The sequence below is a fragment of the Lissotriton vulgaris genome, chromosome 1_1 (genome assembly GCF_964263255.1).
Source record: "Lissotriton vulgaris chromosome 1_1, aLisVul1.2, whole genome shotgun sequence".
Classification (NCBI taxonomy): domain Eukaryota; kingdom Metazoa; phylum Chordata; class Amphibia; order Caudata; family Salamandridae; genus Lissotriton; species Lissotriton vulgaris.
The window spans coordinates 737,308,825-737,332,495 of record NC_141685.1 but is presented as its reverse complement, the minus strand read 5'-3'; the positions used below and the strand labels follow the sequence as shown (position 1 = coordinate 737,332,495).

The 23,671-nt window shown below is 50.4% G+C and overlaps 1 protein-coding gene across 2 annotated transcripts in view; it reads right to left on the bottom strand.

Moving 5' to 3' along the window:
• CEP350 (centrosomal protein 350) overlaps positions 1-23,671 on the bottom strand; it is a 1,459,870-nt gene that overhangs the window by 237,745 nt on the left and 1,198,454 nt on the right. For both annotated transcript variants that reach the window (XM_086955422.1, XM_086955428.1), the window contains one exon: positions 2,944-3,131. In XM_086955422.1, coding sequence (XP_086811548.1) covers positions 2,944-3,131 — 188 coding nt within the window. The remainder of the gene's footprint in view (positions 1-2,943; positions 3,132-23,671) is intronic.

The window sequence follows — 23,671 nt, the reverse complement described above, 5'->3', positions numbered from 1 at the left end:
GCACATTATAGGCAGGACATATCCTCATCACCTTTTTAACAGGTCCAGCCTCGACAGCCTATTAATGTTTTTTAAGTCCATGAGGCCAGGTCCTTTTGAATTCACCTACCTTTATTCACTCCAGACCCTTCCTCTCATTACCCCATCACTACACATAGTATTGTTAGAACAGAGCTCCCGGTTAGTCGTAGGTCGTAGCACGCCCCGTCCCGCAGCAGGCGGGAGAACTCCTATGATGAAGCATGACACCAAGGGCCCTTTTGGTGTGTGAGGGGTATTTAAGCAAACACTGTGTGCATCCGCTTAGAGACAGGGGTTGCCTACCACCAGTCCAGCGAACAGCCACCATTGTGGTAATCCCTAAGGCGGGCAAGCCACCAGAACAATTCATTACCTACAAGCAGATATCCTTGTTAAACATAGAAGTTAAAATCCTGGCCAAAGTCCTGGTGAACCGCCTTTGGGGGATGATCACGACGCTGATACACCCCGACCAGTCCGGATTCATGCCACATCGAAGTACCAGGCTAAATCTGAGATGCCTGTGGGGAGTGATGCACCTGACCAAATCCCACTCGTGGGAGGAAACAGCACTGCTGTCATTGGGTGCACATATGGCGTTCAACAGTATTGAATGGTATTACCTGCTTGAGGTCCTGGAGAGATTTGGGTTTGGCCCCTAATTCCTATCCTGGATCAGGTTATTATATATGAATCCACTGGCTAGGGTGTGGGTGACCGTCTGTCTCCCGATCCTTCACCCTGCATAGAGGAACGAGGCAGGGGTGCCCACTGTCCCCTGTCCTATTCGCGCTGGCGTTGGAGCCGCTCGCTGCATGGGTGAGAGGGGATCCGTTGGTGTCCGGAATAACAGGTGAAGGACAGTGGGAAGAACGCACATCCTTATATACAGACAATGTACTACTGTATGCCACAAGGCCTCGTTTTACAATCAGTAGACTTTTTCAAATATTCCACTTATTCGGGGGATATTCTGGGTATCAAATTCATTGGGATAAGTCCCTCATATTCATGCTCTCGGATGGACCAGCGCCAGCACTCCCGGGAGAGATAAAGCTCCAATCTAAAGATAGCTTCAAATATCTAGGTATTACCATTGCTAAAACAGAAACAAAAGTTGTGAAGGAAAACTTGCAGCCCTAACTAGAATGCCTGAAAAGGGCTGTCGCTCATTGGAGGACTTTTTCGATCTCCTTGATGGGGACAGCGGTACTCTTCAAAATTATGTCATTACCACACGTTATATGTTCTCCAAAACATCCCATATAAGGAACCTGATAAGTTTTTCAGTGATGTGGATAACGAATTGCGGAAACTATTATGGGATGGGGGAGGTGCGAGAATAGTGTTGACCAAACTCCAGAAAGGAGTATACGAGGGTGGCGTTGCGGTCCGGACTTAAAAAAATATTACTAGGCATCACAGCGAATAACAATTAATGACTGGATTTTTGCAGACAGGAATGCCCCAGCACATAGGGTAGGTCACTTGGTGATGGGGCCAAGGGGATATCCAGGTGCACTGTACTGGAGAATAGCAGGAAAACTTATGCCCCAGCATACACAGACGGTGCTAGACATATGGCAGAAGACCAATAAGTTCCTTGGGTGGGAAAATAGGTTGACAGAAGGAAGCCCGCTTTGGGACAGTGATATGTTAGAGAAGGTTGGCAAGCTACGGGGATTTAACAAATGGAAACTGTTAGATATAGCTCACCTGGGGGATGTATGGAGAGGTCAGGCAATAATTTCGTTTGAGGATTTACAGAAGGAATACCAGCTAACAGATAGAGAGAGATATAGGTACACGCAGCTGGGACAAGCACTCCGATGACATATTTGAGAGGGGGAACGAGGTCCAGAGTACGTCCCCCCTGCAGGATCGACTTCTACAAGATCCAATTCAAGAAAAGGCACTATACCTCACATAAAAAAGATTATTAACAATTCACCCGATCCCCTGAAGACTCTGCGAGAAGCCTGAGAAGCAGACATTGGCCTATTGAAAGACGATGATGGGCAGAGGCCATACAAAGCCGAAGGGGGGTAGCAGTCAGAGCGAGATTTAGGCTAGTCCAGCTATGGATCCTTCACAGATCCTACTCCACAAGCGTAGTCATGCACAAGCTAGGACGCATCCACACAGACCTATGCATACGGGGCTGCGACCAGAGATTCACCTTTTTCCACTCTATCTGGGAGTGCCCAGTTATAGAACAATACTGGTGAAAAGTAATACAAGTTATGTCAGAAGTCCTTGGGCAGGAAAAACCCATAGATGCCAGATGGCACATACTATGTGTAACAGGCGAGCAGACATGGCCGAAATACCAGAGAATTTGGATATTGGTGGTGGCAATGGTGACCAAGAATATTGCCAGGGCGTGGGGAGCGGCCCACTCCCAGAGGATGAGTCAATGGAAAGCCGATCTTGACTCGTGCAGCACAGCTGAAAAGATTTGTTTACGATGGGGGGGCATATAGGGATCCTTGAGGTTGGGAGGGAAGATACTGAGACCGAGAACAGGTGGGAAAAGAGGGTTCCCGATCAACGTGTTACGGTGATGAGATCCAGAATAACTGTTATACTATTGGTTTATTGACTCAGATATGTATGCTTCTTTGTTCACGTTGCCAAATCTCCTGTCAATGATATACTGTACACTGCAACTGACGAAATTTTAATAAAAAGATTTTTTTTAAAACATATACTATTTCCTATCAAGATTCATCATTACTTCATCCTATTCTACCTGTATCCTCCTACCACGTATGAGTATTTTGTACCATTATCACCATATGAAATGTTTATATATTTTCTACCTCTTTACTTTTATTCTTCACACTCCATTATCTTCAACTCATTATTTCAAAACACACTAAATCAATTAATTGCTATTCAACATGCCTATTAATAACTTACATGTTTACTGGGAGGCATAGGTGGCTTTGACTCCTGTGAGGAAGCAAGATCTTCAGTAATTGCACTGTGTTCGAGCTGCTCCGTTGGATCATGGCTTCTGCTTTCAGCGGGGAGGCTACCCAGCTCCTCCGGGACTGAGCTTTCACTGTGCAGGCGGGAGGAAGGGATAGGGGACTCCCTTTCATTGCCTATTGTAGAAAGTGATAAAGGAGACATAATTTTCACAAGTAGAGGTAAAACAATAGCATTTGTAAGTACAGTTAACTTTTTGAAATGGCAGCATTATGTTGCTTTTAATAGGAGTGATTCTAACTAAACAGGTGCCTCTCTGTTGGCAGACTTGGCAAATTAAATCAATGTTGGATCACTATCCGATCCTGTCTCCACTGATATGAAAAAGATCTCTAAAATACCCACATTCCCCTGACTCAGCAAACCTTACTATATATTCACCATTCCAACAGTCCTGATGAACATTTTCACTATCCGTATTCCCCTCACACTACAAGGGTTTTTGAAATATTTTCACTCGTACCTCACAACAAAAAAATTTCACAATCTCCATTTCATTTGGATTATACCTGGCTAATCCTACCCTCATGGTGAAGTGCTGCAACACTGAGAATATGATTATTAGTATAAGTAATTTAGGTATCATAAGTCAACAGACTGCTGCCCATTAAAAATATATTGAGATACATGTACCTGACAAACTTGCCTAGGATCTTTGGCTTTCAAACTGTTTGACACACAAAATGCATCCATTCCACACTCAAGACCAGTCTATTTCAACTTTAACCTAAACACCATGCCTGCCATTTGCATGTGGTCTACAGTTCCTACTTATTCCAGCCTGACCCATTAACACTGAAGATGCCCGGGTTTTCCCACTCACCGTTCTTCAAGCCAACAGAAGCCTCACTCTCCCTAGAACCTACTTATTGCAAGCCGCAGCGAGCCTACCTAGCAGCGGACCTGCCAAAGGAGCACTAAAGGCAAGCCCAATTGCACCCATCCGTGCCTGGACCATGCCCAGCACCACGACCCCTGGCACTCCAAGATAACCCATTGCCGAGCTCTACACCCCTGACACCGCAACCAACACTGGCATCATGCTCCATGATACAACTTTTCACCTGCACCCACTGCCACTTCACCTGCCACAGCACACACCAGCCCACGGACCAGCCCCACCCTGAACACACCACAGACATCACTTGAACAAAAACACCAACTCGGATGAGAACTTCTCAACACACGCTCACTGCAAACATAGCTCGGAGACTTTGGGACCTCATCTCAGCTCTCATACCGGACATCCTCTTCCTCACTGACACCTGGCTTAACCCCACTTATGAGCCTGACACTGCCACTGCAACATTTGAAGAATACAAGATCACCCACCAATACCTCATCAACATGCCTGGCGGAGGGATCGTCATCATACAAAAAGAATCCATCCGATGCACCACAACAAATGACGACAATATCTCAGCAATGGAATACCTCAACTTCCGACTCCAAACAAACAGAAAAACTACCATCAGGGGCACCCTCGCCTACCATCCTCCAGGACCTCACCCAACCTTCTGCAACTTCATAGACGACTTAATCGCCCCTCTTGCCGCAAACTCCAAGAACTATGTTTTCCTCGGCGACCTCAACTTCCATCTTGACGACTACAATGACATTAACACTACCAACCTCCTTGACAGCATGAACAACATCGGACTCACCCAACTCGCCCACGACCCCGCACACACCGCAGGGCACATGCTAGACTCCATCTTCACCTCCAGCGACCTCATCAGGCACAGCCAAACCATGGAACTCACCTGGACCGACCACTCCATCTTCCACATCAACTACTCACTGACCTATGCCCTCAGTCTGCCCAAAGCCCCCCACCGCAGCTTGAGCCAAGTCTCAAAGGACAGATGGATCAATGCTCTCAACGTGACCCACCCCATCTCCCCAACAATCTAGACCAGAGCGTCAAAAACGTAAAAAACTGGATCACCATGTGCACAGATAGAGTCACTCCTATTGGCAACAACACCCACAGAAGATCCACAATGCAGGCTAGCTGGTACCCTGAAGACATCAAAACCGCTAAATGACACTGTAAACAACTGGGAAGGAGATGGAGCACAAGCAACGACACAACCAACAAGATCGCCTTCAAGACAGCCCTCAACCTCTAACACAGACAGTTGAGAGCATCGAAGGAAAAGGCCTTTGCCTCAAGCATTGAATCAAGCTCAATAACAGCAAAGTACTCTAACATCGTAAAAGAATTAGTCAACCCCTCAGCTTCAACAAGCTACATTACCTCCCCACAGGAACTCTGCGACAATCTTGCAAACTTCTTCCACGAGAAGATCAGCAACACCTACTAAAACTTCAAACCCCAGCCAAAGACCACCCACCAACTTCTTCAAGCAACACAACAACTCTGCAGACATCTGACTAACCAATTGAAGCAAGGTCGCCCCACAGGACACTGCCTCTACCATGAACTCGGTCCAATCAGGGGCCCCAACCGACCAATGCCCTCACCACATCTTCAACTTAGGTGAAGCATGAATCAGCCAAGTACTCATCATCTTCTTTAACGCCTCAATTGCCAGGGCCACCTTCCCCTCCCCAAAGCCTGTAAACATGCAGAAGTCAACACCCTATAAAAAAAAAACATTGGCAGACCCCAGCAAACTCAACAACTACGGACCGATCTCCCTAGTCTGTTCCAAGCCAAAGTATTAGAAAAAGCCATCAATCAACAACTCTCCTCACATCTGAAACGAACCTCCTGCTCAACTCCTCCCAATCTGGATTCTACAGCTACCACAGCACTGACATAGCCCTCACCACGGCTACTGATTGAGTCCTACTTGACTGAGGAGACACGGCTCTGATACTCCTAGGCCTCTCAGCAGCCTTCGATACAATCTCCCAATACACACTCATCTCAAGGCTGCACAACATAGGCATAAAATGAGCTGCTCTCAGATGGATTGCCTCTTTCCTTACCGGAAGAACAAAAAAAGTCAGACTTTCCCCCTTCACCTCCGAACCCAAGGAAATCCTCTGTGGAGTACCCAAGGGATCCTCACTCAGCACGACCCTCTTCAACACTTATATGAAACGTCTGCCAGCATCACCAAAACCGACAGACTCAACAGCTGATCCTACACCGACAAACAACTCATTTTCTCTCTCTTCAAAGACCCCACCAACTTCCACAACTGCATGACAGACATTGCCAACTGGATAAAGGACAACTGCATGGAGCTTAAGATGGACAAGACAGAGGCACTGATTTTCGGATACAAATCTCCCCCCATGGCCCTCAGAACTCTGACGTACTCCCACCCCCACTGACCACGCTAGGAACCTAGACATCATTCTGAGAAGGTTAACCATGCCAACTCAGGTCAACTCCATCTCCATCCTCTTCGTCCTCCACATGCATCGTAAGATATCGAAATGGATAGCCCAAAGATGTACTATCAGCCAGACAATAATTTCCAGCAGGCTGAACTACGGCAATGCTCTCTATGCAGGGATTGGAGCTCACCTCCTCTGATGACTACAAACCATACAGAACGCAGCAGTCACACTCGCCCTGGATATCCCTAGCTGAACCCACTTCATCCCCTATTTCAGCGAACACCACTGGCTCCCTGTACAGAAATGATGCTAGTTCAAGCTCTTGACCCATGCTTACAAGGCCATATACAACTGCGGACCCGTCTACTTGAACCACAGCCTGAACATCCATTATCTCAGCAGATACCTCTGCTCTGCATCCCTTTCTTTAACACTCACCCCCCACATGCAGAGGTTGCTCCTTCTACTACCTACCAGAGAATATGTGGAACAAGCTACTCTCACCTATGGTCTTCATCACTTCTGGAGATCCGAAAGTACCTCAAGACCTGGCTATCAACTGGACCCTGTATACCCTCATGCGTGGCAAGTAGCGCTTTACAATCTACTGGCTGATTGAAGTGAAATTTATTGTGGGGAACAACCTCTCCACTGAGAAACCGACTGAAGAAAAAAATAATTGGAGCACTAACAACACTTAAAATGGCAGCAGATCTTTAAAAAAAGGAATCCCTCTGACAATTTACATTGACTGTATGGAACTTTGTTTCTTATTTTATTTACAGAATCGCTAAGGAGGGATTATGGAGTGTTCATGGTGACTGCCTCTGCTGCAGGAGAGACTGATGTTTGATTTAAAGAGGTCATCTTAGCAGCAGTCCATTTGATAGTTTTTTGCAATCAAATACACATGGGGAAGTGGTCTATCTGGTAGTCTGACTAGTGCATTTATTGCAGTATCTGAAAGACTCATCTGAGGGGATGCCTATAAGCTGCTCTGGCATCTTCACGGTAGCTTTTAATGCCATACCTGTTTACTCTGACTTGAATACAGTAGGCTCAATTCCCCAAAAATATGCAGAAGTACTCCCAGCAATTTTCTCTACTTCAGGAACATACACCCAATTTTTTAGTATTTATATTCTCAGTGTGACGTCTGGAAAGCTGCACCATTCGCAGCTTTCAATGTATGATAAAGAGAAAGTCATAGGGCTTTTTCCAACACTGGTATTCCAAGTATGTTTTTTTTCTTATCACCCAGGAAAGTGAATGAATACAGCTCACTGCAGTGACAAATCTCCCAATAATCAGGGGAGCCAGAGTCACAGATGAGGCTGTAAATGCAAAAAAATGTAAAAATCTTTGGGTGTGTCGGGCCCTAAATGTATTGAATGGGTTAATTTATTATATACTGACCCTTGTGCCCGAGTGCGCTCAGGTAGAGCGGTCTCAGACCTATTTAGCCTATACAGGGATACCAGACAGGGCTGCCCTCTCTCACCACTCCTATTCACGCTTGTGATGGAGCCTGTGGCTGAGAGACTTCGAGGAACAGTGGTCACATGGGGATTAGTACATGGAAGACCACCCATATGGTCTTCTTTATGTGGACGATGCCCTGATATACCTTCGTCGTCCGGCCCACTCTGTACCCATGCGAGTGATGCAGTCAATTTCTAGTGGGCACCTTGCACCAGTCTAATCGACCCTTATTAATGGTGGTTGTAAAGTCAACCTTATAGAAAGCTATCCTAGGGGGAGCTGTGACGAGCAGTCTTCAGGCTAAGACTTCGGAGAGCGAATTAAGCTAGTTGTTTTACCAATTATAATCCCTTGAGTACCAAATGAAAGTACACCACACAAGGTCCATATCAAATATATATGTATTTATTTTAAACACAACCCCTCTGCACTCTTTGTAAGGTCAGAGGGCAAAGTCCATTACAAGGATCTCAATTAGCATACGATAAGTTGCACAGTATACGTTTTGCCCTAGGGGCCTCACAAACCATATACTAAAATAGAGGCATAAGAACCACGTCTGAGATAGAAAGCAGGCCTAGGGAATCACTGGGGCTTCTAGGAACAACCAAGGGTTAGAAAGTAGGAGGCCCACGGGAGACGCGTGCAGTGTCTAAACAAAGCTGCAGGTTACCATTGACTTTCTATGGGAAACAAACAAGTTACAAATTTTCAATTTAAGAATACTTCCGGATTGACTACGATGGAGCCCTTTTAGACTAAGACACTAGGAGGGCCAATACCCTTGAGACTACAGAGTACTCGTGTTACCTCACCCACGAAAGCCGGGTGCATAGGTGTCTTTTGATGTCGGGTTTCGGCGTCGATTTCAATAGAGAGCTGCAAAGAAGTGCTGCATGCGTCCAGAGGAAAAATGTCCAGGTGGATCGAAGATCTGAAGAACCTGAAAGCAGAAGGGACAGAGTCTGGGTCACTTGCCAATGACCAGGATGGCAATGGAAAGCTGCCAGCCAATGTAGGGTGATTCAGGTGAAAAGGTGAAGCTTGTCTCTTCACCCACGAGGTCCAGGAGGTGTCGACGACTACCAGGAGCTGGATTTGAACTGTCCCACGAAGGATCTAGTTGACTGAGGTGTCGGTATCCGGATTGGACCCAACAAGCCTTGGTAAATGCAATCCACGCAGGATGTCGAGATTGGCTTCGTTGCAGACCAGCAAGGACTGTGGAGCTTCTCCTTTGTAGGGAAGCGGGAGCAAGCATGGAGCAACCAGGAAAGCAAGTTGGATTCAAAAGTAAGTCTTCCGGGGGCTCACTAGCCAAAGGACTAGGAACCGGGAAGACGCATTGAGCTGAAATGCAAAATCGGGGTCCACGGGACACTCGTGGAGTGTGGGCCTCTGAGCTTCGGTGCAAATGGTGCTCGGGGCTGGGGCTTCAAGCACCCCAATGCACAACTCCGGGATACCTCGGGAAGTGAGTGCAGCTTGCAAAATGCAGGGTGTCCGGGAGTTCCGGTCCCACGTCTCTTGTGTCCGCCACGGGTCTCAGCTTGGCTGTGAGCGAAGGTCGGGGTCAGAGATGTCTGGAAGTCCGTGTCCTGTGTCGCAGATTCTTCGGGATCCGGCGGGAGCCTCAAAAATGCAGACCGGCAAAGTTGCTGTTGGTGCATGTTTGAAAAGGGTGGTCACTCCTTGACCACAAGGGAGATGTCTTCCGTCTTCCAGTCGAAATGGAATGTCGAAGGTCCAGGATTTATGTTTCAGAGTTTTGTCCAGGGTAATCTAAAGTCCTAGGGACTGGGATCCTATACTTATTCTAAGTTTAGGGGCTGAACTACCTTTAAGGTCCCTCCTATGGGTGGACCTGGGAAGGGGGTGGTTGGACCCCTTTCCCTTTGTCCAGTTTCGTGCCAGAGCTGGGCAGAGTGCCCCAGCAACCGGTTTGAACTGGGAAATGCATGGAGCACCTAGTGTGGCTCAGGCAGTGTCTAGAAAGCATTCACTGAATGCAGCCCTCCCTGCCCCAATTCACAAAAGCCTGTCTGGGGAGGTGCCAGCACCTCCCTGGACAGGAAACCTATTGTCCAGGCCTCCCCTGCCGGAGTTTCATCCAGCAGCAGGAGGGTAGACTTGAGTCTGTGGCAGCAGCATCCATTTTGTGATGCTGAGGCTCTGTTTACCTTTAACCGGGTTTACCAGTAACTACATGTCTTCTCCCTCTAGAACGGTGGAATGCTACCCCCGCCGCCGGAGGGGGTGGGGGGGGGAGGGTGGAGGGGGGGGGGGGGTAAGTATTCCAAATTGTTTGACACCTTACATGACATGTTTTGATAAAGCCAAACCAAAGTTAGCATTAACCCCGAGGATTATAATGCACTTAAGAGTATATGGTATGGCTAGTTGTTATTGATTATGACTTGATAGGAGTCATTTTTAATGTGGAAAAGCTTACAACCAGGAATAAAGAGTATCAGCAGCAAGTAAGCTTTACCAATTTTTATTGGTGAGGATTTTGTTTTCGTTCTCACGGGATCCGTGAGCACGTGGATTATTTTCACACATATAGAAAAAACATTCACATTTAGGTTTCTTCCTTTTGTTTTCATTGGGTTGAGGCTTTTTGCCTTAAACACACATGCACATTTTCTTTCAGGAAAGAAGGTAACCAATGATGATAAGCTGGTTTCCTGGCGAGTACCAGTCAGGTTCCCCCTATGGTGTTGCTACCATGAGATGCCTTCTTTGCTCTTCACATTTTTTCTGTGTATGAAAGGTCTGTGGATGGCAGCTTGCCTAGGGTGCACCTATGCCCTGGGTACCTAGGGTACACTATACAGGGGCTCACAAGGTTGACCCAGTAACCAATCTGGTATGTAACTAAAGTACATTGTATCAATTTAGAGAGAGAACATCTAGGCCGTGGGCCTGAGTAGCAGGGCCACAGCCAGACTAAAGTCGAAAAACCAGAGAATCACAGCAAAAAGTGGGGGTAACCATAGGAAGCAGACCCTACTCTCCTACACAACCCCCCTCCCCCCCAAAGCAGGGACATTAAACTAACCTTGACCAGTTGAGTCTTCATGTTCTAAGTGGAAATATCTGGAGAGTCCATCTGCATTGGCATGGTTACTCCCAGGTCTATGTTCCACTGTAAAGTCCATCCCTTGTAGGGAAATAGACCACCTGAGCAGTTTCGGATTTTCACCCTTCATCTGTTTTAGCCACAAGAGGGGCTTATGGTCTTTCTGAACTTTGAAGTGAGTACCAAACAAGTATGGCCTCAGCTTCTTCAGTGCCCAAACCACAGCAAAGGCTTCCCTCTCAATAGCTGACCAATGTTTCTCTCTAGGGGTCAGCCTTCTGCTAATAAAAGCTACTGGCTGGCGTTGACCATCTTTATTCAATTGTGATAGCACAGCCCCTACCCCAACTCAGAAGCATCTGTTTGAACAATGAATTCTTTGGAGTAGTCTAGACTTTACAGAATTGGTGCAGTGCACATGACCTGCTTCAGGTCATCAAATGCCTTTGGACAGCTGACTGTTCACTGAACTTTCTTAGGCATTTTCTTGGAAGCCAAGTCATTAAGGGGTGTCACAATGGAACCATACCCCTTGACAAATTTTCTGTAATACCCAGTCAGGCCAAAGAAAGCTCTGACCTGAGTCTGGGTGGTTGGAGCAGTCCAGTCCATTATGGTCTGGATTTTGCTCTGCAATGGTTGAACCTGGCCTCCACCTACAAGGTGGCTCAGATATACAACCTGACTCTGCCCTATCTGGCACTTTGTAGCCTTGATAGTTAGGCCTGCCTTTTGCAGGGCCTCCAAAACATTTTTCAGGTGGATCAGGTGATCTTCCCAGGTGGAGCTCAAGACAGCCATATCATCTAGATAAGCTGCACAGTAGTCATCCAGGCCTGAAAGGACTTGGTTCACCAACCTTTGAAATGTGGCAGGTGCATTTTTCAGACCAAAGGGCATTACCACAAATTGATAATGTCCACCAGGGGTTGAAAATGCTGTCTTTGGCTTTGCATCATCAGCTAGTCTGATCTGCCAGTAGCCAGCTGTCAGGTCAAATGTGCTCAGAAATTCGGCAGATGCCAACCTGTCTATGAGATCATCTGCCCTAGGTATTGGATGGGCATTTGTCCTAGTCACAGCACTGAGACCTCTGTAGTCGACACAAAACCTCATCTCTCTCTTACCATCTCGAGTGTGAGGTTTAGGCACAAGGACTACTGGACTGGCCCAAGGGCTCTCTGAGGGTTCAATGACTCCCAATTTCAACATCTTCTGGACTTATGTCCTGATACAGTCCCTGACCTGATCAGGTTGCCTGTAAATCTTACTATAAACAGGCAGACTGTCCCCAGTGTCCACTTCATGAGTGCACCAGGTAGTCTGACTTGGAGTTAGTGAAAACATAGGTCTGTAGGCCTGCAGAACTTGTCTTCAGTCATTCTGCTGTTGGTCAGTGAGGCTGCCTGCCAAGGCTACACCATCAACTGAACCATCATCAGGGTTCTGAGAGAGCAGGTCTGGGAGAGGGTCACTCTCTTCCTCCTGTCCTTCATCAGTAGCCATGAGCATGCCCATGTCTACCCTGTCAACATATGGCTTCAGTCTGTTGACATGAAGCACCCTGTGGGCGCTCCTGGGAGTTCCAAGGTCAACCAGATAGGTGACTTCTCCCTTCTGTTCAACAATAGTGTGGGGTCCACTCCACTTGTCTTGGAGAGCTGCTGGGGCCACAGGCTCCAACACCCACACTTTCTGTCCTGGCTGTTAAACAGTCATCACAGCCTTTTGGTCATGCTAGGCCTTTTGCAATTCCTGACTAGCCACAAGGTTTTTGGATGCCTTTTTCATGTACTCAGCCATCCGGGAGCGGAGACCAAGTACATAGTCCACAATGCCTTGTTTGGGAAGTTTGAGAGGTAACTTCCTTTAATCCTTTACCAGACAAAGGGGGCCTCTTACAGGATTCCCAAACAAAAGTTCAAAAGGGCTGTAGCCAACCCCTTTTAGTGGGACCTCTCGGTAAGCAAATAAAAGGCAGGGCAGTAGGATGTCCCATCTCAGCCTGAGCTTTTCAGGGAGACTCTTAATCATGCCCTTTAAGGTCTTGTTGAATCTTTCAACTAGACCATTGCATTGTGGGTGATAGGGTGTGGTGAACTTATAGTTCACTCCAGACTCCTTCCACACTGCAGTCAGGTAACTAGACATAAAGTTTGCACCTCTGGCTGATACAACCTCCTTAGGGAAACCCACTCTTGAGAAAACTCCCAAGAGGGCTCTTGCCACAATAGGTGCTGTAGTGGTCCTAAGTGGAATAGCATCTGGTGGCATAATCCACTACCACCAGAATAAACCAGTGCCCAGAGGCTGTTTGGGGATCCATTGGTCCAACAATGTCAATCCCTACACGTTCAAAGGGAACCCCCACCACAGGTAGTGGTATAAGGGGGGCCTTTGTAGTGCCACCTGATTTGCCACTGGCTTGGCAGGTGACACAGGAGCGACAAAACTCCTTGGTGTCTTCTGACATGTGAGGCCAGTGAAAGTGAGGGACAAGCCTGTCCCAAGTCTTGTTCTGGCCAAGATGTCCTGCAAGGAGAATATCATGGGCTAGTGTCAAAAGGAAGCCCCTGAATGCCAAAGGTATGACCAACCTCCTGGAAGCTCCAGGCTTGGGGTCTCTAGCCTCTGAATACGGGAGCCCTTCATCCCAATAGACTATGGGTTCCACTAGCATTCCCTGCAGCCTCAGCATCAGCTTGCTGTCTGAGGGGCTCAAGAGAAGGGCAGTCCAACTGCGCCTGCCTCAGATCTGCCCTGGAAGGTCTCCCTGTCTCAAGAAACTCAACCTGATCAGGTTCAAGCTCTTCTAGGAAAGTTCCTTCTTCAGGCTCACAATCAGCTTCCTCAGAAGGCTGATCCTCATCCCGAGGCAAGGGGGAAGGCACTGCCTTGACCCTACTGCTTCTCCTCCTGATAGGCAACTGGTCCATTATTCCAGAATCCAGTGCCTGTTCAGTGTTGCAATTTTTGACCTGTGACCTAGTCATAGCAAGCACATGTGCTGAGATGCCTAACATTTCTGCATGTGGCCTATACTCCACTTCAGACCAGGCTGAAGTCTATAGGTCATTGCCAAGCAAACATTCTACATGGAGGTCTGAGCTAACAACAACCTTCTTAAGGCCAGTTACCCCTCCCCAGGAGAAATTAACAACTGCCATCTCATTTTTTGTTTTTTTTTGTTTTTGGAAGACCTTTATTGTGCACAATATTGTTATCATACAGTGTACATTTCGTGGCATTCAAGGGCCGGTCAGGCCATAAATAGTCAAGCAGATCCTTAATTGGATGACACAGCCATTGAGCCGGTAACCCGGGGGTCCGGCGGCAATATCCATAGACATGTATGTACAATAATCTGGTATTCAGTTGTATAAATAATAGGTCTGCATTTTATCTTTTATTATCAACATAAACATTGCAGGTTTAGTCAAGCATTAGCGCTGTTGTAATCAGCGCTCAAGTCCCCACTGAGGACCTGGGAATCCGCTGTGGTTAAGCAATAGTGGGGGAGCTGTCGATAGGTGGTGTTTCAGACGTGTGCGTATATGCTGACGCGGGTGTGGCAAAACGTGTAGTGGTATAGCTCACTGAGGCATAGGAGCAAACGGTTAAGCTTGGCGTAGCTTGTTTGCAGCCATTGTGTGTGGAGACCAGGATATCCGGTAGTGTGGTATATATGCATCTCTCCAGTGTTGTGATTAGGAGGTCGCAAAATAAAAGACGGGGGGTGATTGTAGGTGTACGGCATATCCTGGTCGTGGCCAATGTGGGTGGGGTTTCGGTGCGAGCCCGCATCTTCCTGCAGTCCTTGGGCGGCAGGCGTCGTGCGTTCAGTAAGGGGATTGTTTCTTGCTAGCTATTTAATGCATCTGTTGTCATCGTCTGCAATAAGGGAGGGGGCCTGGTCGGGAAACATGACCAGTGAACTAACTGTTCCCTATGCCTATGCAACAGTGGGAAAAAAAAGAGAAACCCCTGTAAGTGGGGAGGCAAGTGAGGTGAGGGGGGGGGGGGGGGGAGGAGATCAACGTGGGTTCCTGTGGGGGGTCAGCTGGTGTGAGGCGAGTTGCAGCAGGGTGTTCCGTATTGCGGGAAAAGTGGGGGGGGGGGGGGAGGGCCGAGGTGGGGGTGGTGGTGGGTGCGCTGCGTGGAGTAAGAGGCAAGTGTATGGCGGAGAGACGTAGTGTTCAGTACCCGCGGGGGTGGGGCTTAAGGTCTAGGGCCTAGGGAAGCAAGGGACATGGGGGAAGAGGATGTAGAGCTGCAGTCACTGTGGTCGTTGGTTGGCGTCGTAGTGGCGACGGGGCCTGTTGCTTTAAGTTATCCCTTGCTCCTGGCAGGTTCGCTGAAATGTCTTAAGGAGGTCATCCCAGAGCTGAGCAATGGGGAATTTTCGAAGTCCTGCGATTTCCTCCAGGAGGAGGACCGTGCTTTCCACCTGCGCCCAGTTGGTAAAGGAGGTGTACCAGTGTCGGATGTGTGGGGGGGTCGTGGCTTTCCAGTGTTTAGTAAGGAGGCGTTTTGCCGTTATGAGACCCATATCCCAGAAGCGCGCCTGTACTTTATTGAGTTTCGTGCGCTTCTACAGTCCCAGGATGCACGTCTCCCACGTGTGGGCCATCTGTTCGTCAGTGTTGTGTGTGAGTAGCGCTGTGACGTCGTCCCAGTATGTTCGTATGTCAGGGCAGTGCCATAGCATGTGCAAGAGGTCTGCCCCATGTAGGGAGCAGCGTTGACAAGCAGCAGTCGTAATAGCGAAGTACCTGTTAATTTTGTCGGGCGTGAGATAAGCTCGGTGTAAAATGTAGAATTGAATGATTTTAAAACAGGGGTTGCGTGGAATGTTCGTCGGTCCAGCCAAGATCATCTCCCATTCCTTTTCAGTCCAGTCCCGTCCCCGGTCTGCTGCCCATTTTTCCCGCAGCTGCATTGTGGACTGTTGCGAGTGTGCCTGTAGGGCTTGCGCTAGCCAGTGTATGATGTGTGAGCCGTTGCCCATAACATGCAGATATTGCATAAAGGTGTGCATCGGCAGTTCCTCTGTCATGTCGCCCCAGGAGGCAGTAAGCGTACGCAAGAGGGACGCATGTAGCAGGAACTAGCCAACTGGAAGGCCTGTGCCAGCCGCTAGATCCGCAAAAGTGAGCAGCTCTCCATCCGCATATAGATCACTGAGCGTGTCCATGCCTGCTTGCGTCCAGCTGGTCAAGCGAGTCTCAGTTAGCGCTCCTGTCGGGCCGGGAGTGGCCAGTAGGGGCAATATCGGGGCATATGGCGTTGTTGCCCGGGTGAGTCGCAGACATCTCAGAAAGCACTTGCGCGCTACTGCGAGGTGCAATTGGGAGGGGCTCGGGTTAGCGAATGGAACAGCGTGCAAATTTGGGTTTGCGTCCAGGCAGCGGTGTCCGAGGTAGTGTCCTCCAGATGGTTGCCGCTTAGCCACCCGTCACCCATTGCAGTTGTGCCGAGAGGTAGTACAACTCCATGTTGGGAACCGCTAGGCCTCCCGAATCAGTGGGCATGTACAGCTTGGTCAGTGCCACTCGGGGGCGGCCCGCATTCCAGATGAGGCTGCGCAGCAGGACCTCCAGGTCGCGAAATATTTTATTGGGCACATACGTGGGAATATTGGCGAAATAGTACAGCAACCTAGGCAGCACAATCATTTTGGTCAGTGCTATTCGGCTAGGAACATTGAGGGGTAAGGTGTTCCAGAAGCTGATTTGTGCCCTAATTGAGGCGATCGTCCGCAGGAGGTTCCCCTCCAGGACGTCTATTGGGTCCCGATAGATTTGTATCCCTAGATATCGAAATGTGGTGGGGTACCATTGTAATCTCCCTCCGCCCAGGTGGATGTCGCACTCAGGTGTGTCCGGGCTGAAGGGATAAGCCCCCGATTTAGCCCAGTTGACTCGCAGACCCGACATCTCCTCAAATGTCAGGAAGACGTCAGTTAGAGAGGCAGGGACATCAGTTATGTCTCTAACGTACAGCAGTAAGTCATCTGCGTAGAGTGACACTGCATGTAGGCCGTCCGCCAGTGGTATCCCCCATTCAGGTCCCTGGGTCCTGAGAATTGTGGCTAGGGGTTCCATGGCCAATGAAAACAGTATGGGTGATAGGGGGCAACCTTGTCTAGTGCCTCTTCGCACTCGGATAACGTCCAAGAGCAGTGAGCCCGTGCGGACCCGAACTGTTGGTTTGTCATATAGAAGGCCCACCATAGCTTCGTAGTCTCCCCCTAGCTGGTACTTCTCAGTAACCGCTCTCAGGTACGGCCACTCAACCGAGTCAAAGGGCTTTTCCAGGTCTAATATCAGGCATCCTGCTCTGGGCCATTGCTGGACAGCATACTTCTGTATCCGGAAGAGGCGGCGGATATTGTGGGAGGTGTGTCGCGCCGGGACAAAACCGTTCTGGTCCTGGTGTACCAGTCGGGGTATGTAAGGGGCCAGTCTACGGGCCAACGTGGAGGCCAGTATTTTGTAGTCCGTGTTTAGTAGCGCTAAGGGACGGTAAGAGCCCATCCGTGTGCTGTCTTTGTCAGGTTTAAGGATAGAGACCAGAGTGGCCTCATTCAACGTTGGGGGCAAGGCCGCGTCTTCCGCCGCAGTGGCGTACATTTTCAGAAGTTCCGGAACGAGGATATCGGAGCTAGCCTTGTAGAATTCGGCTGGGAGCCCGTCCGGTCCCGGGGATTTGCCGTTGGACAAGTTAAATATAGCTTTGCGGATTTCATCTGGGTCGAGCGCGGCTCCCAGTTCGTCCTGCTGGGCAGTGGTGAGCTGTGGCATCTGCAGAGGGGACAGAGTCAGCACAAGTCGAGGAACCTCAACCATGATGCTTTGCGCTCAGTGGGGCGGAAAGGTAGTCAGCAATGTCAGGGCAGGGGCTTTGTAGCCGGGAGCGATATAGTGTTTCATAGTGGGTGGTGAACGCTTCGTGTATATGGCGCTGAGTGTATAGTAAGCCCCTCCCTTCCGCATGTATTGCCGTTACTGGGGTCGAGCGATTTTCCTGCGATATCAGCCAGGCCAGGAGTTTGCCAGGCCTGTCACTCAGGTGGTGCGTTCTCGCCGAGTGCACTGCGTAGTTGATGTTGCGTAGTCGTTCCAGTAGGCGTGCATGTTCTGCTTGCGCCCCCTGTAACGAGTCAGCATCTCCCCCAATAGCCGCCTCCTCCTCTCTGTCGAGCAAGTCAGATTCTAGTCTAGTTAGGTCGCCTTCCAATTGGTGCCTTACGTGTCCCTGTGTTCTCAAGCAGTGGCCTCGGATCACTACCTTGAAAGCGTCCCATTCTACCTGGGGGGAGGACGCCGTATCTGTGTTGTCCTCGAAGTATTGGGCAGTGCGTGTGAGGAGGGAGTCACGGAAGGTCGCATCGAGCTGTGGTGTGGGCTGTAGTCGCCAGGTGGGTACGGGGGGCGCGGGCGTTCCCAGGATATAGAGAGAAAGTGTGGGTTATGGTCCGAGTGCGTGCGGCCCATGTATCGCACATCTGTTACTAGAGGTAGGTGTTCAGTGGATGCCATGACCCTGTCAAGGCGGACATGTAGATCGTGGGCGCCAGAATAATAGGAGTAGACCCGCGTTCCAGGGTTGCGCGATCTCCAGACATCATGGAGGTCCCACTGTGCAGCCCACCCAAGTAATGCTTTTGTGGCGCCCCGCGTGGGCGCATTAAGTGCGGGCAGGGAGGAGCGGTCTAGTGTTGTGTCGTGTGTGCAATTGTAGTCCCCGCCCAGTATCCATGGAGTCGCGTGCCAGGTCGCCATTATTGTGGAGAGGCGCGTCAGGAAGTCTCCCTGTTCTATATTTGGTGAGTATAGAGACACTAGAACCACCTGTTGCCCATCCAGTCTGCCTTGCACGACAACGAATCTGCCCTCCTGGTCTATGGTGGTATCAGTGGCTGCAGGAAACAGAGGATGGGGGGGGGGACCCTAGGGGAATGTGTATTTATAGACCTACTTGTATCTTGTCCCCCAACTAGACAGTAAACCACACGAAAGATACCAAGGGTCTTATCTGATTATGTTAGTGGTTGGAACCTACGTAGTGTCCCAAAACACATATACCAAGAGGTTATTTAAGGAATTTGTACAGGAGAAGAGCAGACAGTGCGAGTTTGAAAATAAAGAAAAAGTGTACCCATCAGCCCACACAGTAGTGGAACTTCGTCATCTGGGTTTTTTTGTTAACAGCTGGTGTCCAGTAAGCTCTTCCACAGGAGAACTCCTGAGGCTAGCGAAACTTGGACCTGCCGGTTGAACCATCAACTAAAGAAGATGAGAGTTTAAAGGCTGAAGGGGCAAGTTGCAGTGCTCAAAATTGTGAAAAGTGTGAAAAAAGAAGGATAAGAGTGATTAAAAATACCTGTCTTGATGTCTCAAGAAACTTTATTAGGTGCGCCCATCAAGACGGTATCATTAAAAGCAGAGTGAAAATAGTATGGAAGGAATTACTATTCACCATGAATGATATTTGGTCAACATTTTTCAGCCCTTAGGGGCTTTCGTCAGGACCTATGATGTACACTACTGCAACACTTACCACATGCTGTGATAGATAATTTTCATAGTATAGACATATCCAATGTGAAGTTGTATGTCTTTGTTTATCAACCTTCTCCCAAATTTGTAGGGAGGAATAGCCTCACCTCACCTGGCGCTCGCTCAGGAAGAAGGAGGCCACGCACTCTCCGTCATTGCCTCGGTCTGGCAGCTGAGCCCTCGGCTATTCCTCCCTACAAATTTGGGAGAAGGTTGATAAACAAAGACATACAACTTCACATTGGATATGTCTATACAATGAAAATTATCTATCACAGCATGTGGTAAGTGTTGCAGTAGTGTACATCATAGGTCCTGACGAAAGCCCCTAAGGGCTGAAACATGTTGACCAAATATCATTCATGGTGAATAGTAATTCCTTCCATACTATTTTCACTCTGCTTTTAATCATACCGTCTTGATGGGCGCACCTAATAAAGTTTCTTGAGACATCAAGACAGGTATTTTTAATCACTCTTATCCTTCTTTTTTCACACTTTTCACAATTTTGAGCACTGCAACTTGCCCCTTCAGCCTTTAAACTCTCATCTTCTTCGGTTGATGGTTCAACCGGCGGGTCCAAGTTTAGCTAGCCTCAGGAGTTCTCCTGTGGAAGAGCTTACTGGACACCAGCTGTTAACAAAAAAAACCCAGATGACGAAGTTCCACTACTGTGTGGGCTGATGGGTACACTTTTTCTTTATTTTCAAACTCGCACTGTCTGCTCTTCTCCTGTACAAATTCCTTAAATAACCTCTTGGTATATGTGTTTTGGGACACTACAAAGGTATCAGTGGCTGTCCAAGGGGTTCCAGGAAGAACCCATATAAGTGCGCCGCGAGCAAATGAGGAGTAGTCTGTGGCATAGAGTTGGCCACGCCATCTGCGGCGTAATGCGTGTACCTCTGTCTTATTCAGGTGTGATCCTTGGAGCAGTGCTATGTTTATCTTGTGTCTTTTTAGGTATGAATAGATCTGGTAGCGCCTAGCCGGTGTATGCATTCCCCTGACGTTCCAAGTGCATATTCGTATTTCAGCCATATCTACCATTCGTGTAACATCCCCAATCCCCCCCACATGTCAAAGCCCCGCTCGCAGTTCCCCACCAAGTCCAGTGTCCCATCCTCAACGCAAAAAGGTTGCCAGTCTTAAACACATTTTGAAATGATCTTCAGTGGTGCAGAGGGGTAAGGAAGAGAGGGAAAACATGTAGGCTCAACATGGCAACGCAATCGAAAATACCAAAAGGTCGGCTGCACAACATGTCGCTGTCCAAACGCTCAAATGAGCTCGTAAACTATACAGTTCTAGGGGGTATCGTGTGACTTATTCGTGTGAGAGTAGTAGTTACAGTGTGGTTCGTGGGGAGTGCAGCATCCCTCCCGGGTGGGTAATGAGGCCGTTGCTGTCCGGCGGGTGCCCAGGCCCCGCTGCTTAGTATAGCGTCAGTGGCTTCCCCAAGTGTCAGTGGTGGGGGTAGGGCCCCCAGGGGAGATCCCCTTCCTCGAGCGGCCAAGGCAGGTATGTGCAATACTTCAGTCTTGTCGCTAGTTCCTTGCCAGTGAGTGGTTGGGTCGAGTGTATAAAGCAAAAGGTTACTCACAGTGTCTGGTTCGTTCCTGATCCCCCGGGCTTGGGAGTCTGCGTCCATAGATAGGCGCACAGGTCACCTGTGAGGAGGCGAGCAGCTAGGCGGGTGCCCAGCTGAGTCTGCGCTGCATTCCGGAGGCGTGGTGAGTTCTGGCCCTGGTTAGCCGAAAAGTTCTGCTGTCTGCGGCGTGACTTCCGGAAGTTCCTCGGAGCGCTGGGTGTCCAGTAGGCCATAAACCGCTTCATCATCCGTTAGGGATGCGGTTGGGCTGGCGTTCGGGTGTGGCGATTGGGATGGAGAGCTGCTGATTTCCGCCACCCTGCGTAGGGCATCTCGCTGGTCCTGTAGGATTTGATCCATGGACGGAGAGTGTGTTGCCCCGTCTCGGTTCTGTGGGGATGTGGGCGTCCTGCGGCAGCGCCGTCTTCTCGGTTCCCGGGTTCATTCCGTGGTGGTGGTTCCTCGTGCTTTCCTAGGTGTGTCTGGCATCCCTTCATCTAGCCAAGCCTCCGCTTCCTCCGGGCTGGTGAAAAAGTGCGTCTTATCTTGTGCAACCACTCGAAGTTTGGCTGGGAAGAGCCGTGAGTACTTGAGATCCGCTTGGCGTAGGCGCCTCTTCACTGCCAGGAATGAGTGTCTCTGCCTTTGTACTTGCACGGTGTAGTCAGGGAAGAACATCACTGTGGCATTGTCTATGTTGACTTCCCCCAGCTTCCTAGACTCGCGTAGTATCGCATCGCGGTCCCTGTAGCTTAGGACCCGGAGGAGGAGTGGCCTGGGGTTCGAGCCAGGGGGTAGAGGTCTCGTGGGCACTCGGTGGGCCCGTTCCACCACAAAATGGGGTGAGAGCGCGTCTTCTGGCAGCAGGTCACGCAGCCAGTCCTCTACGCGGCGAGCAGGGTCCTTCCCTTCCCATTTCTCCGGAATGCCCACTAAGCGGATATTATTTCTTTGCGCCCGTCCTTCCGCATCCTCAGCGCGGTCTTCTAGAAACTCCACTCTGTTTAGGAGATCTTGTATGTGTTTATCTGCCTGGGTCATCTTCGGCTCGATGGCCGTCACCGCGCTCTCCAGCGTCGTAGTGCGTTCTTGGAGTTTTTTTTTGGTCGGCTCTAAGGTGGGTCAGGTCAATGGCCACCCCATCTATCCTGGTCTCTAGGGAAGTGCGCGTCTGTTGGAGGGATTCTTCCATCCTTTCCATGGCCGCCAGCACACTGTCCAGTTTCGACGCCACTTGCTCCGCGTCCATCTTGGGCGCTGCTTTCGTTTGCTTCCCCTTCGTCGACGCGGTTCCTGATCCAGTGCGTGTCATCACCCCTCCAGACATGGGCTAGGCAGGGCGTGCAAGCGATCCCCGCTATCAAGTGGAGGGGAGGCTGCGGTGTGCAGCGTGCAGTTGTTGAGGGTGGATTATCTCTGCAGGCCTCAAGCTCCCTCCGTGTTGAGGGGTGCGTTCTGTGCAATTGTCTGAGGGTCTTGGTCGCGGGCCTCCGGGTGGTGTGCAGCGAGCTCCTCTCATCGTAGTGGCAGCAGCTCCAGGCCTCGGGGGCGAGTGTCGTGCAAGCGGGTCGTGGGGCCTGCCCGCAAGGGCGCCTGGTCCGCGCTTGCCGGTTCTGTGAAGTCCGTGGTGCCCAGGTGCGCAGGCCGAGCTCGGTGGCGAGCAGCGGGAGTGGGTCGGCGGTTCGCCTCAGAAGGGGCGAAAGGGCTCCCCAGTCCGTCCCCAGTGCTTTGTGGAATTCGCGCCTTTTGGCGCCAGCGCGGGGGGGGGGGAGCGCGCGGGCGTCCCCAGCAGCCTCAGTGCCCCTCCAGCGTCTCCACCCGTGTCCGGGTGTTGCCTGCTGTAGTCCGTGGCCCCCAGCAAGTAGTGTTCGTCAGGGGGGGGGGGGGGAGGGGGGGGGGGGGGGGGGGAGATCTCAGATCTGGCCTTCTCCCAGGTCCGGGGGGGGGAGAGGGGGGTTTATGCAATTGACCCCAGGTGTCCCCCGGTCTTAGCGCCTCCAGGTGCGGGTCTCTCCTCCTGGATGTTCGCGGTGGGGGCAGCGTGCAGCGGGGGTAGTGAAGGGTGTCGTCCTCTTCCCGGCGCCGCACCCCCGGTTCCAGGCCCCCGCTCACCTTTGCGCCCACGGAGCTCCTCAGGCCCGTCACTGGGCAGAGTCACTGCTGTCCACGGCTACTCGCCACACCCGTCTGCGCTCCCGGGGATCACAGGCGCCACTGCCGCGGGTTGGGTAGGGCGTAGCGTTGAGCCTGGCACCGACAGGGGGCCGCCCAGCTATCCCCGCAGGTCCGCACCAGCTTCGGCGGCGCCCGCCGCAGGCCGCCCTTCAGGGCCCAGCAGCCCGCCAAAAGCCTCGGCCTCGCGCAGTGAGGTTTCCCAGCCGGGTCGCGGTCAAGTCGGCTACAGTGACGCTGGTGTCCTCGGAGCGGGGTCTCGCCACCGATGTTCTCCAAATTCGGTCAGCAGGTGGTGAGCGGGTGCGGGCAGGTCTGCCAGCAGTTTCGGGCCAAAAGGATAATTATTGTCGAAGAAAGGACCCGGGATAGGGGAGCTTAGGCAGGAGCTCTACCCGGGTGCGTCCATCTCCATTGCGTGCTAAGCCACGCCCACCAACAACTGCCATC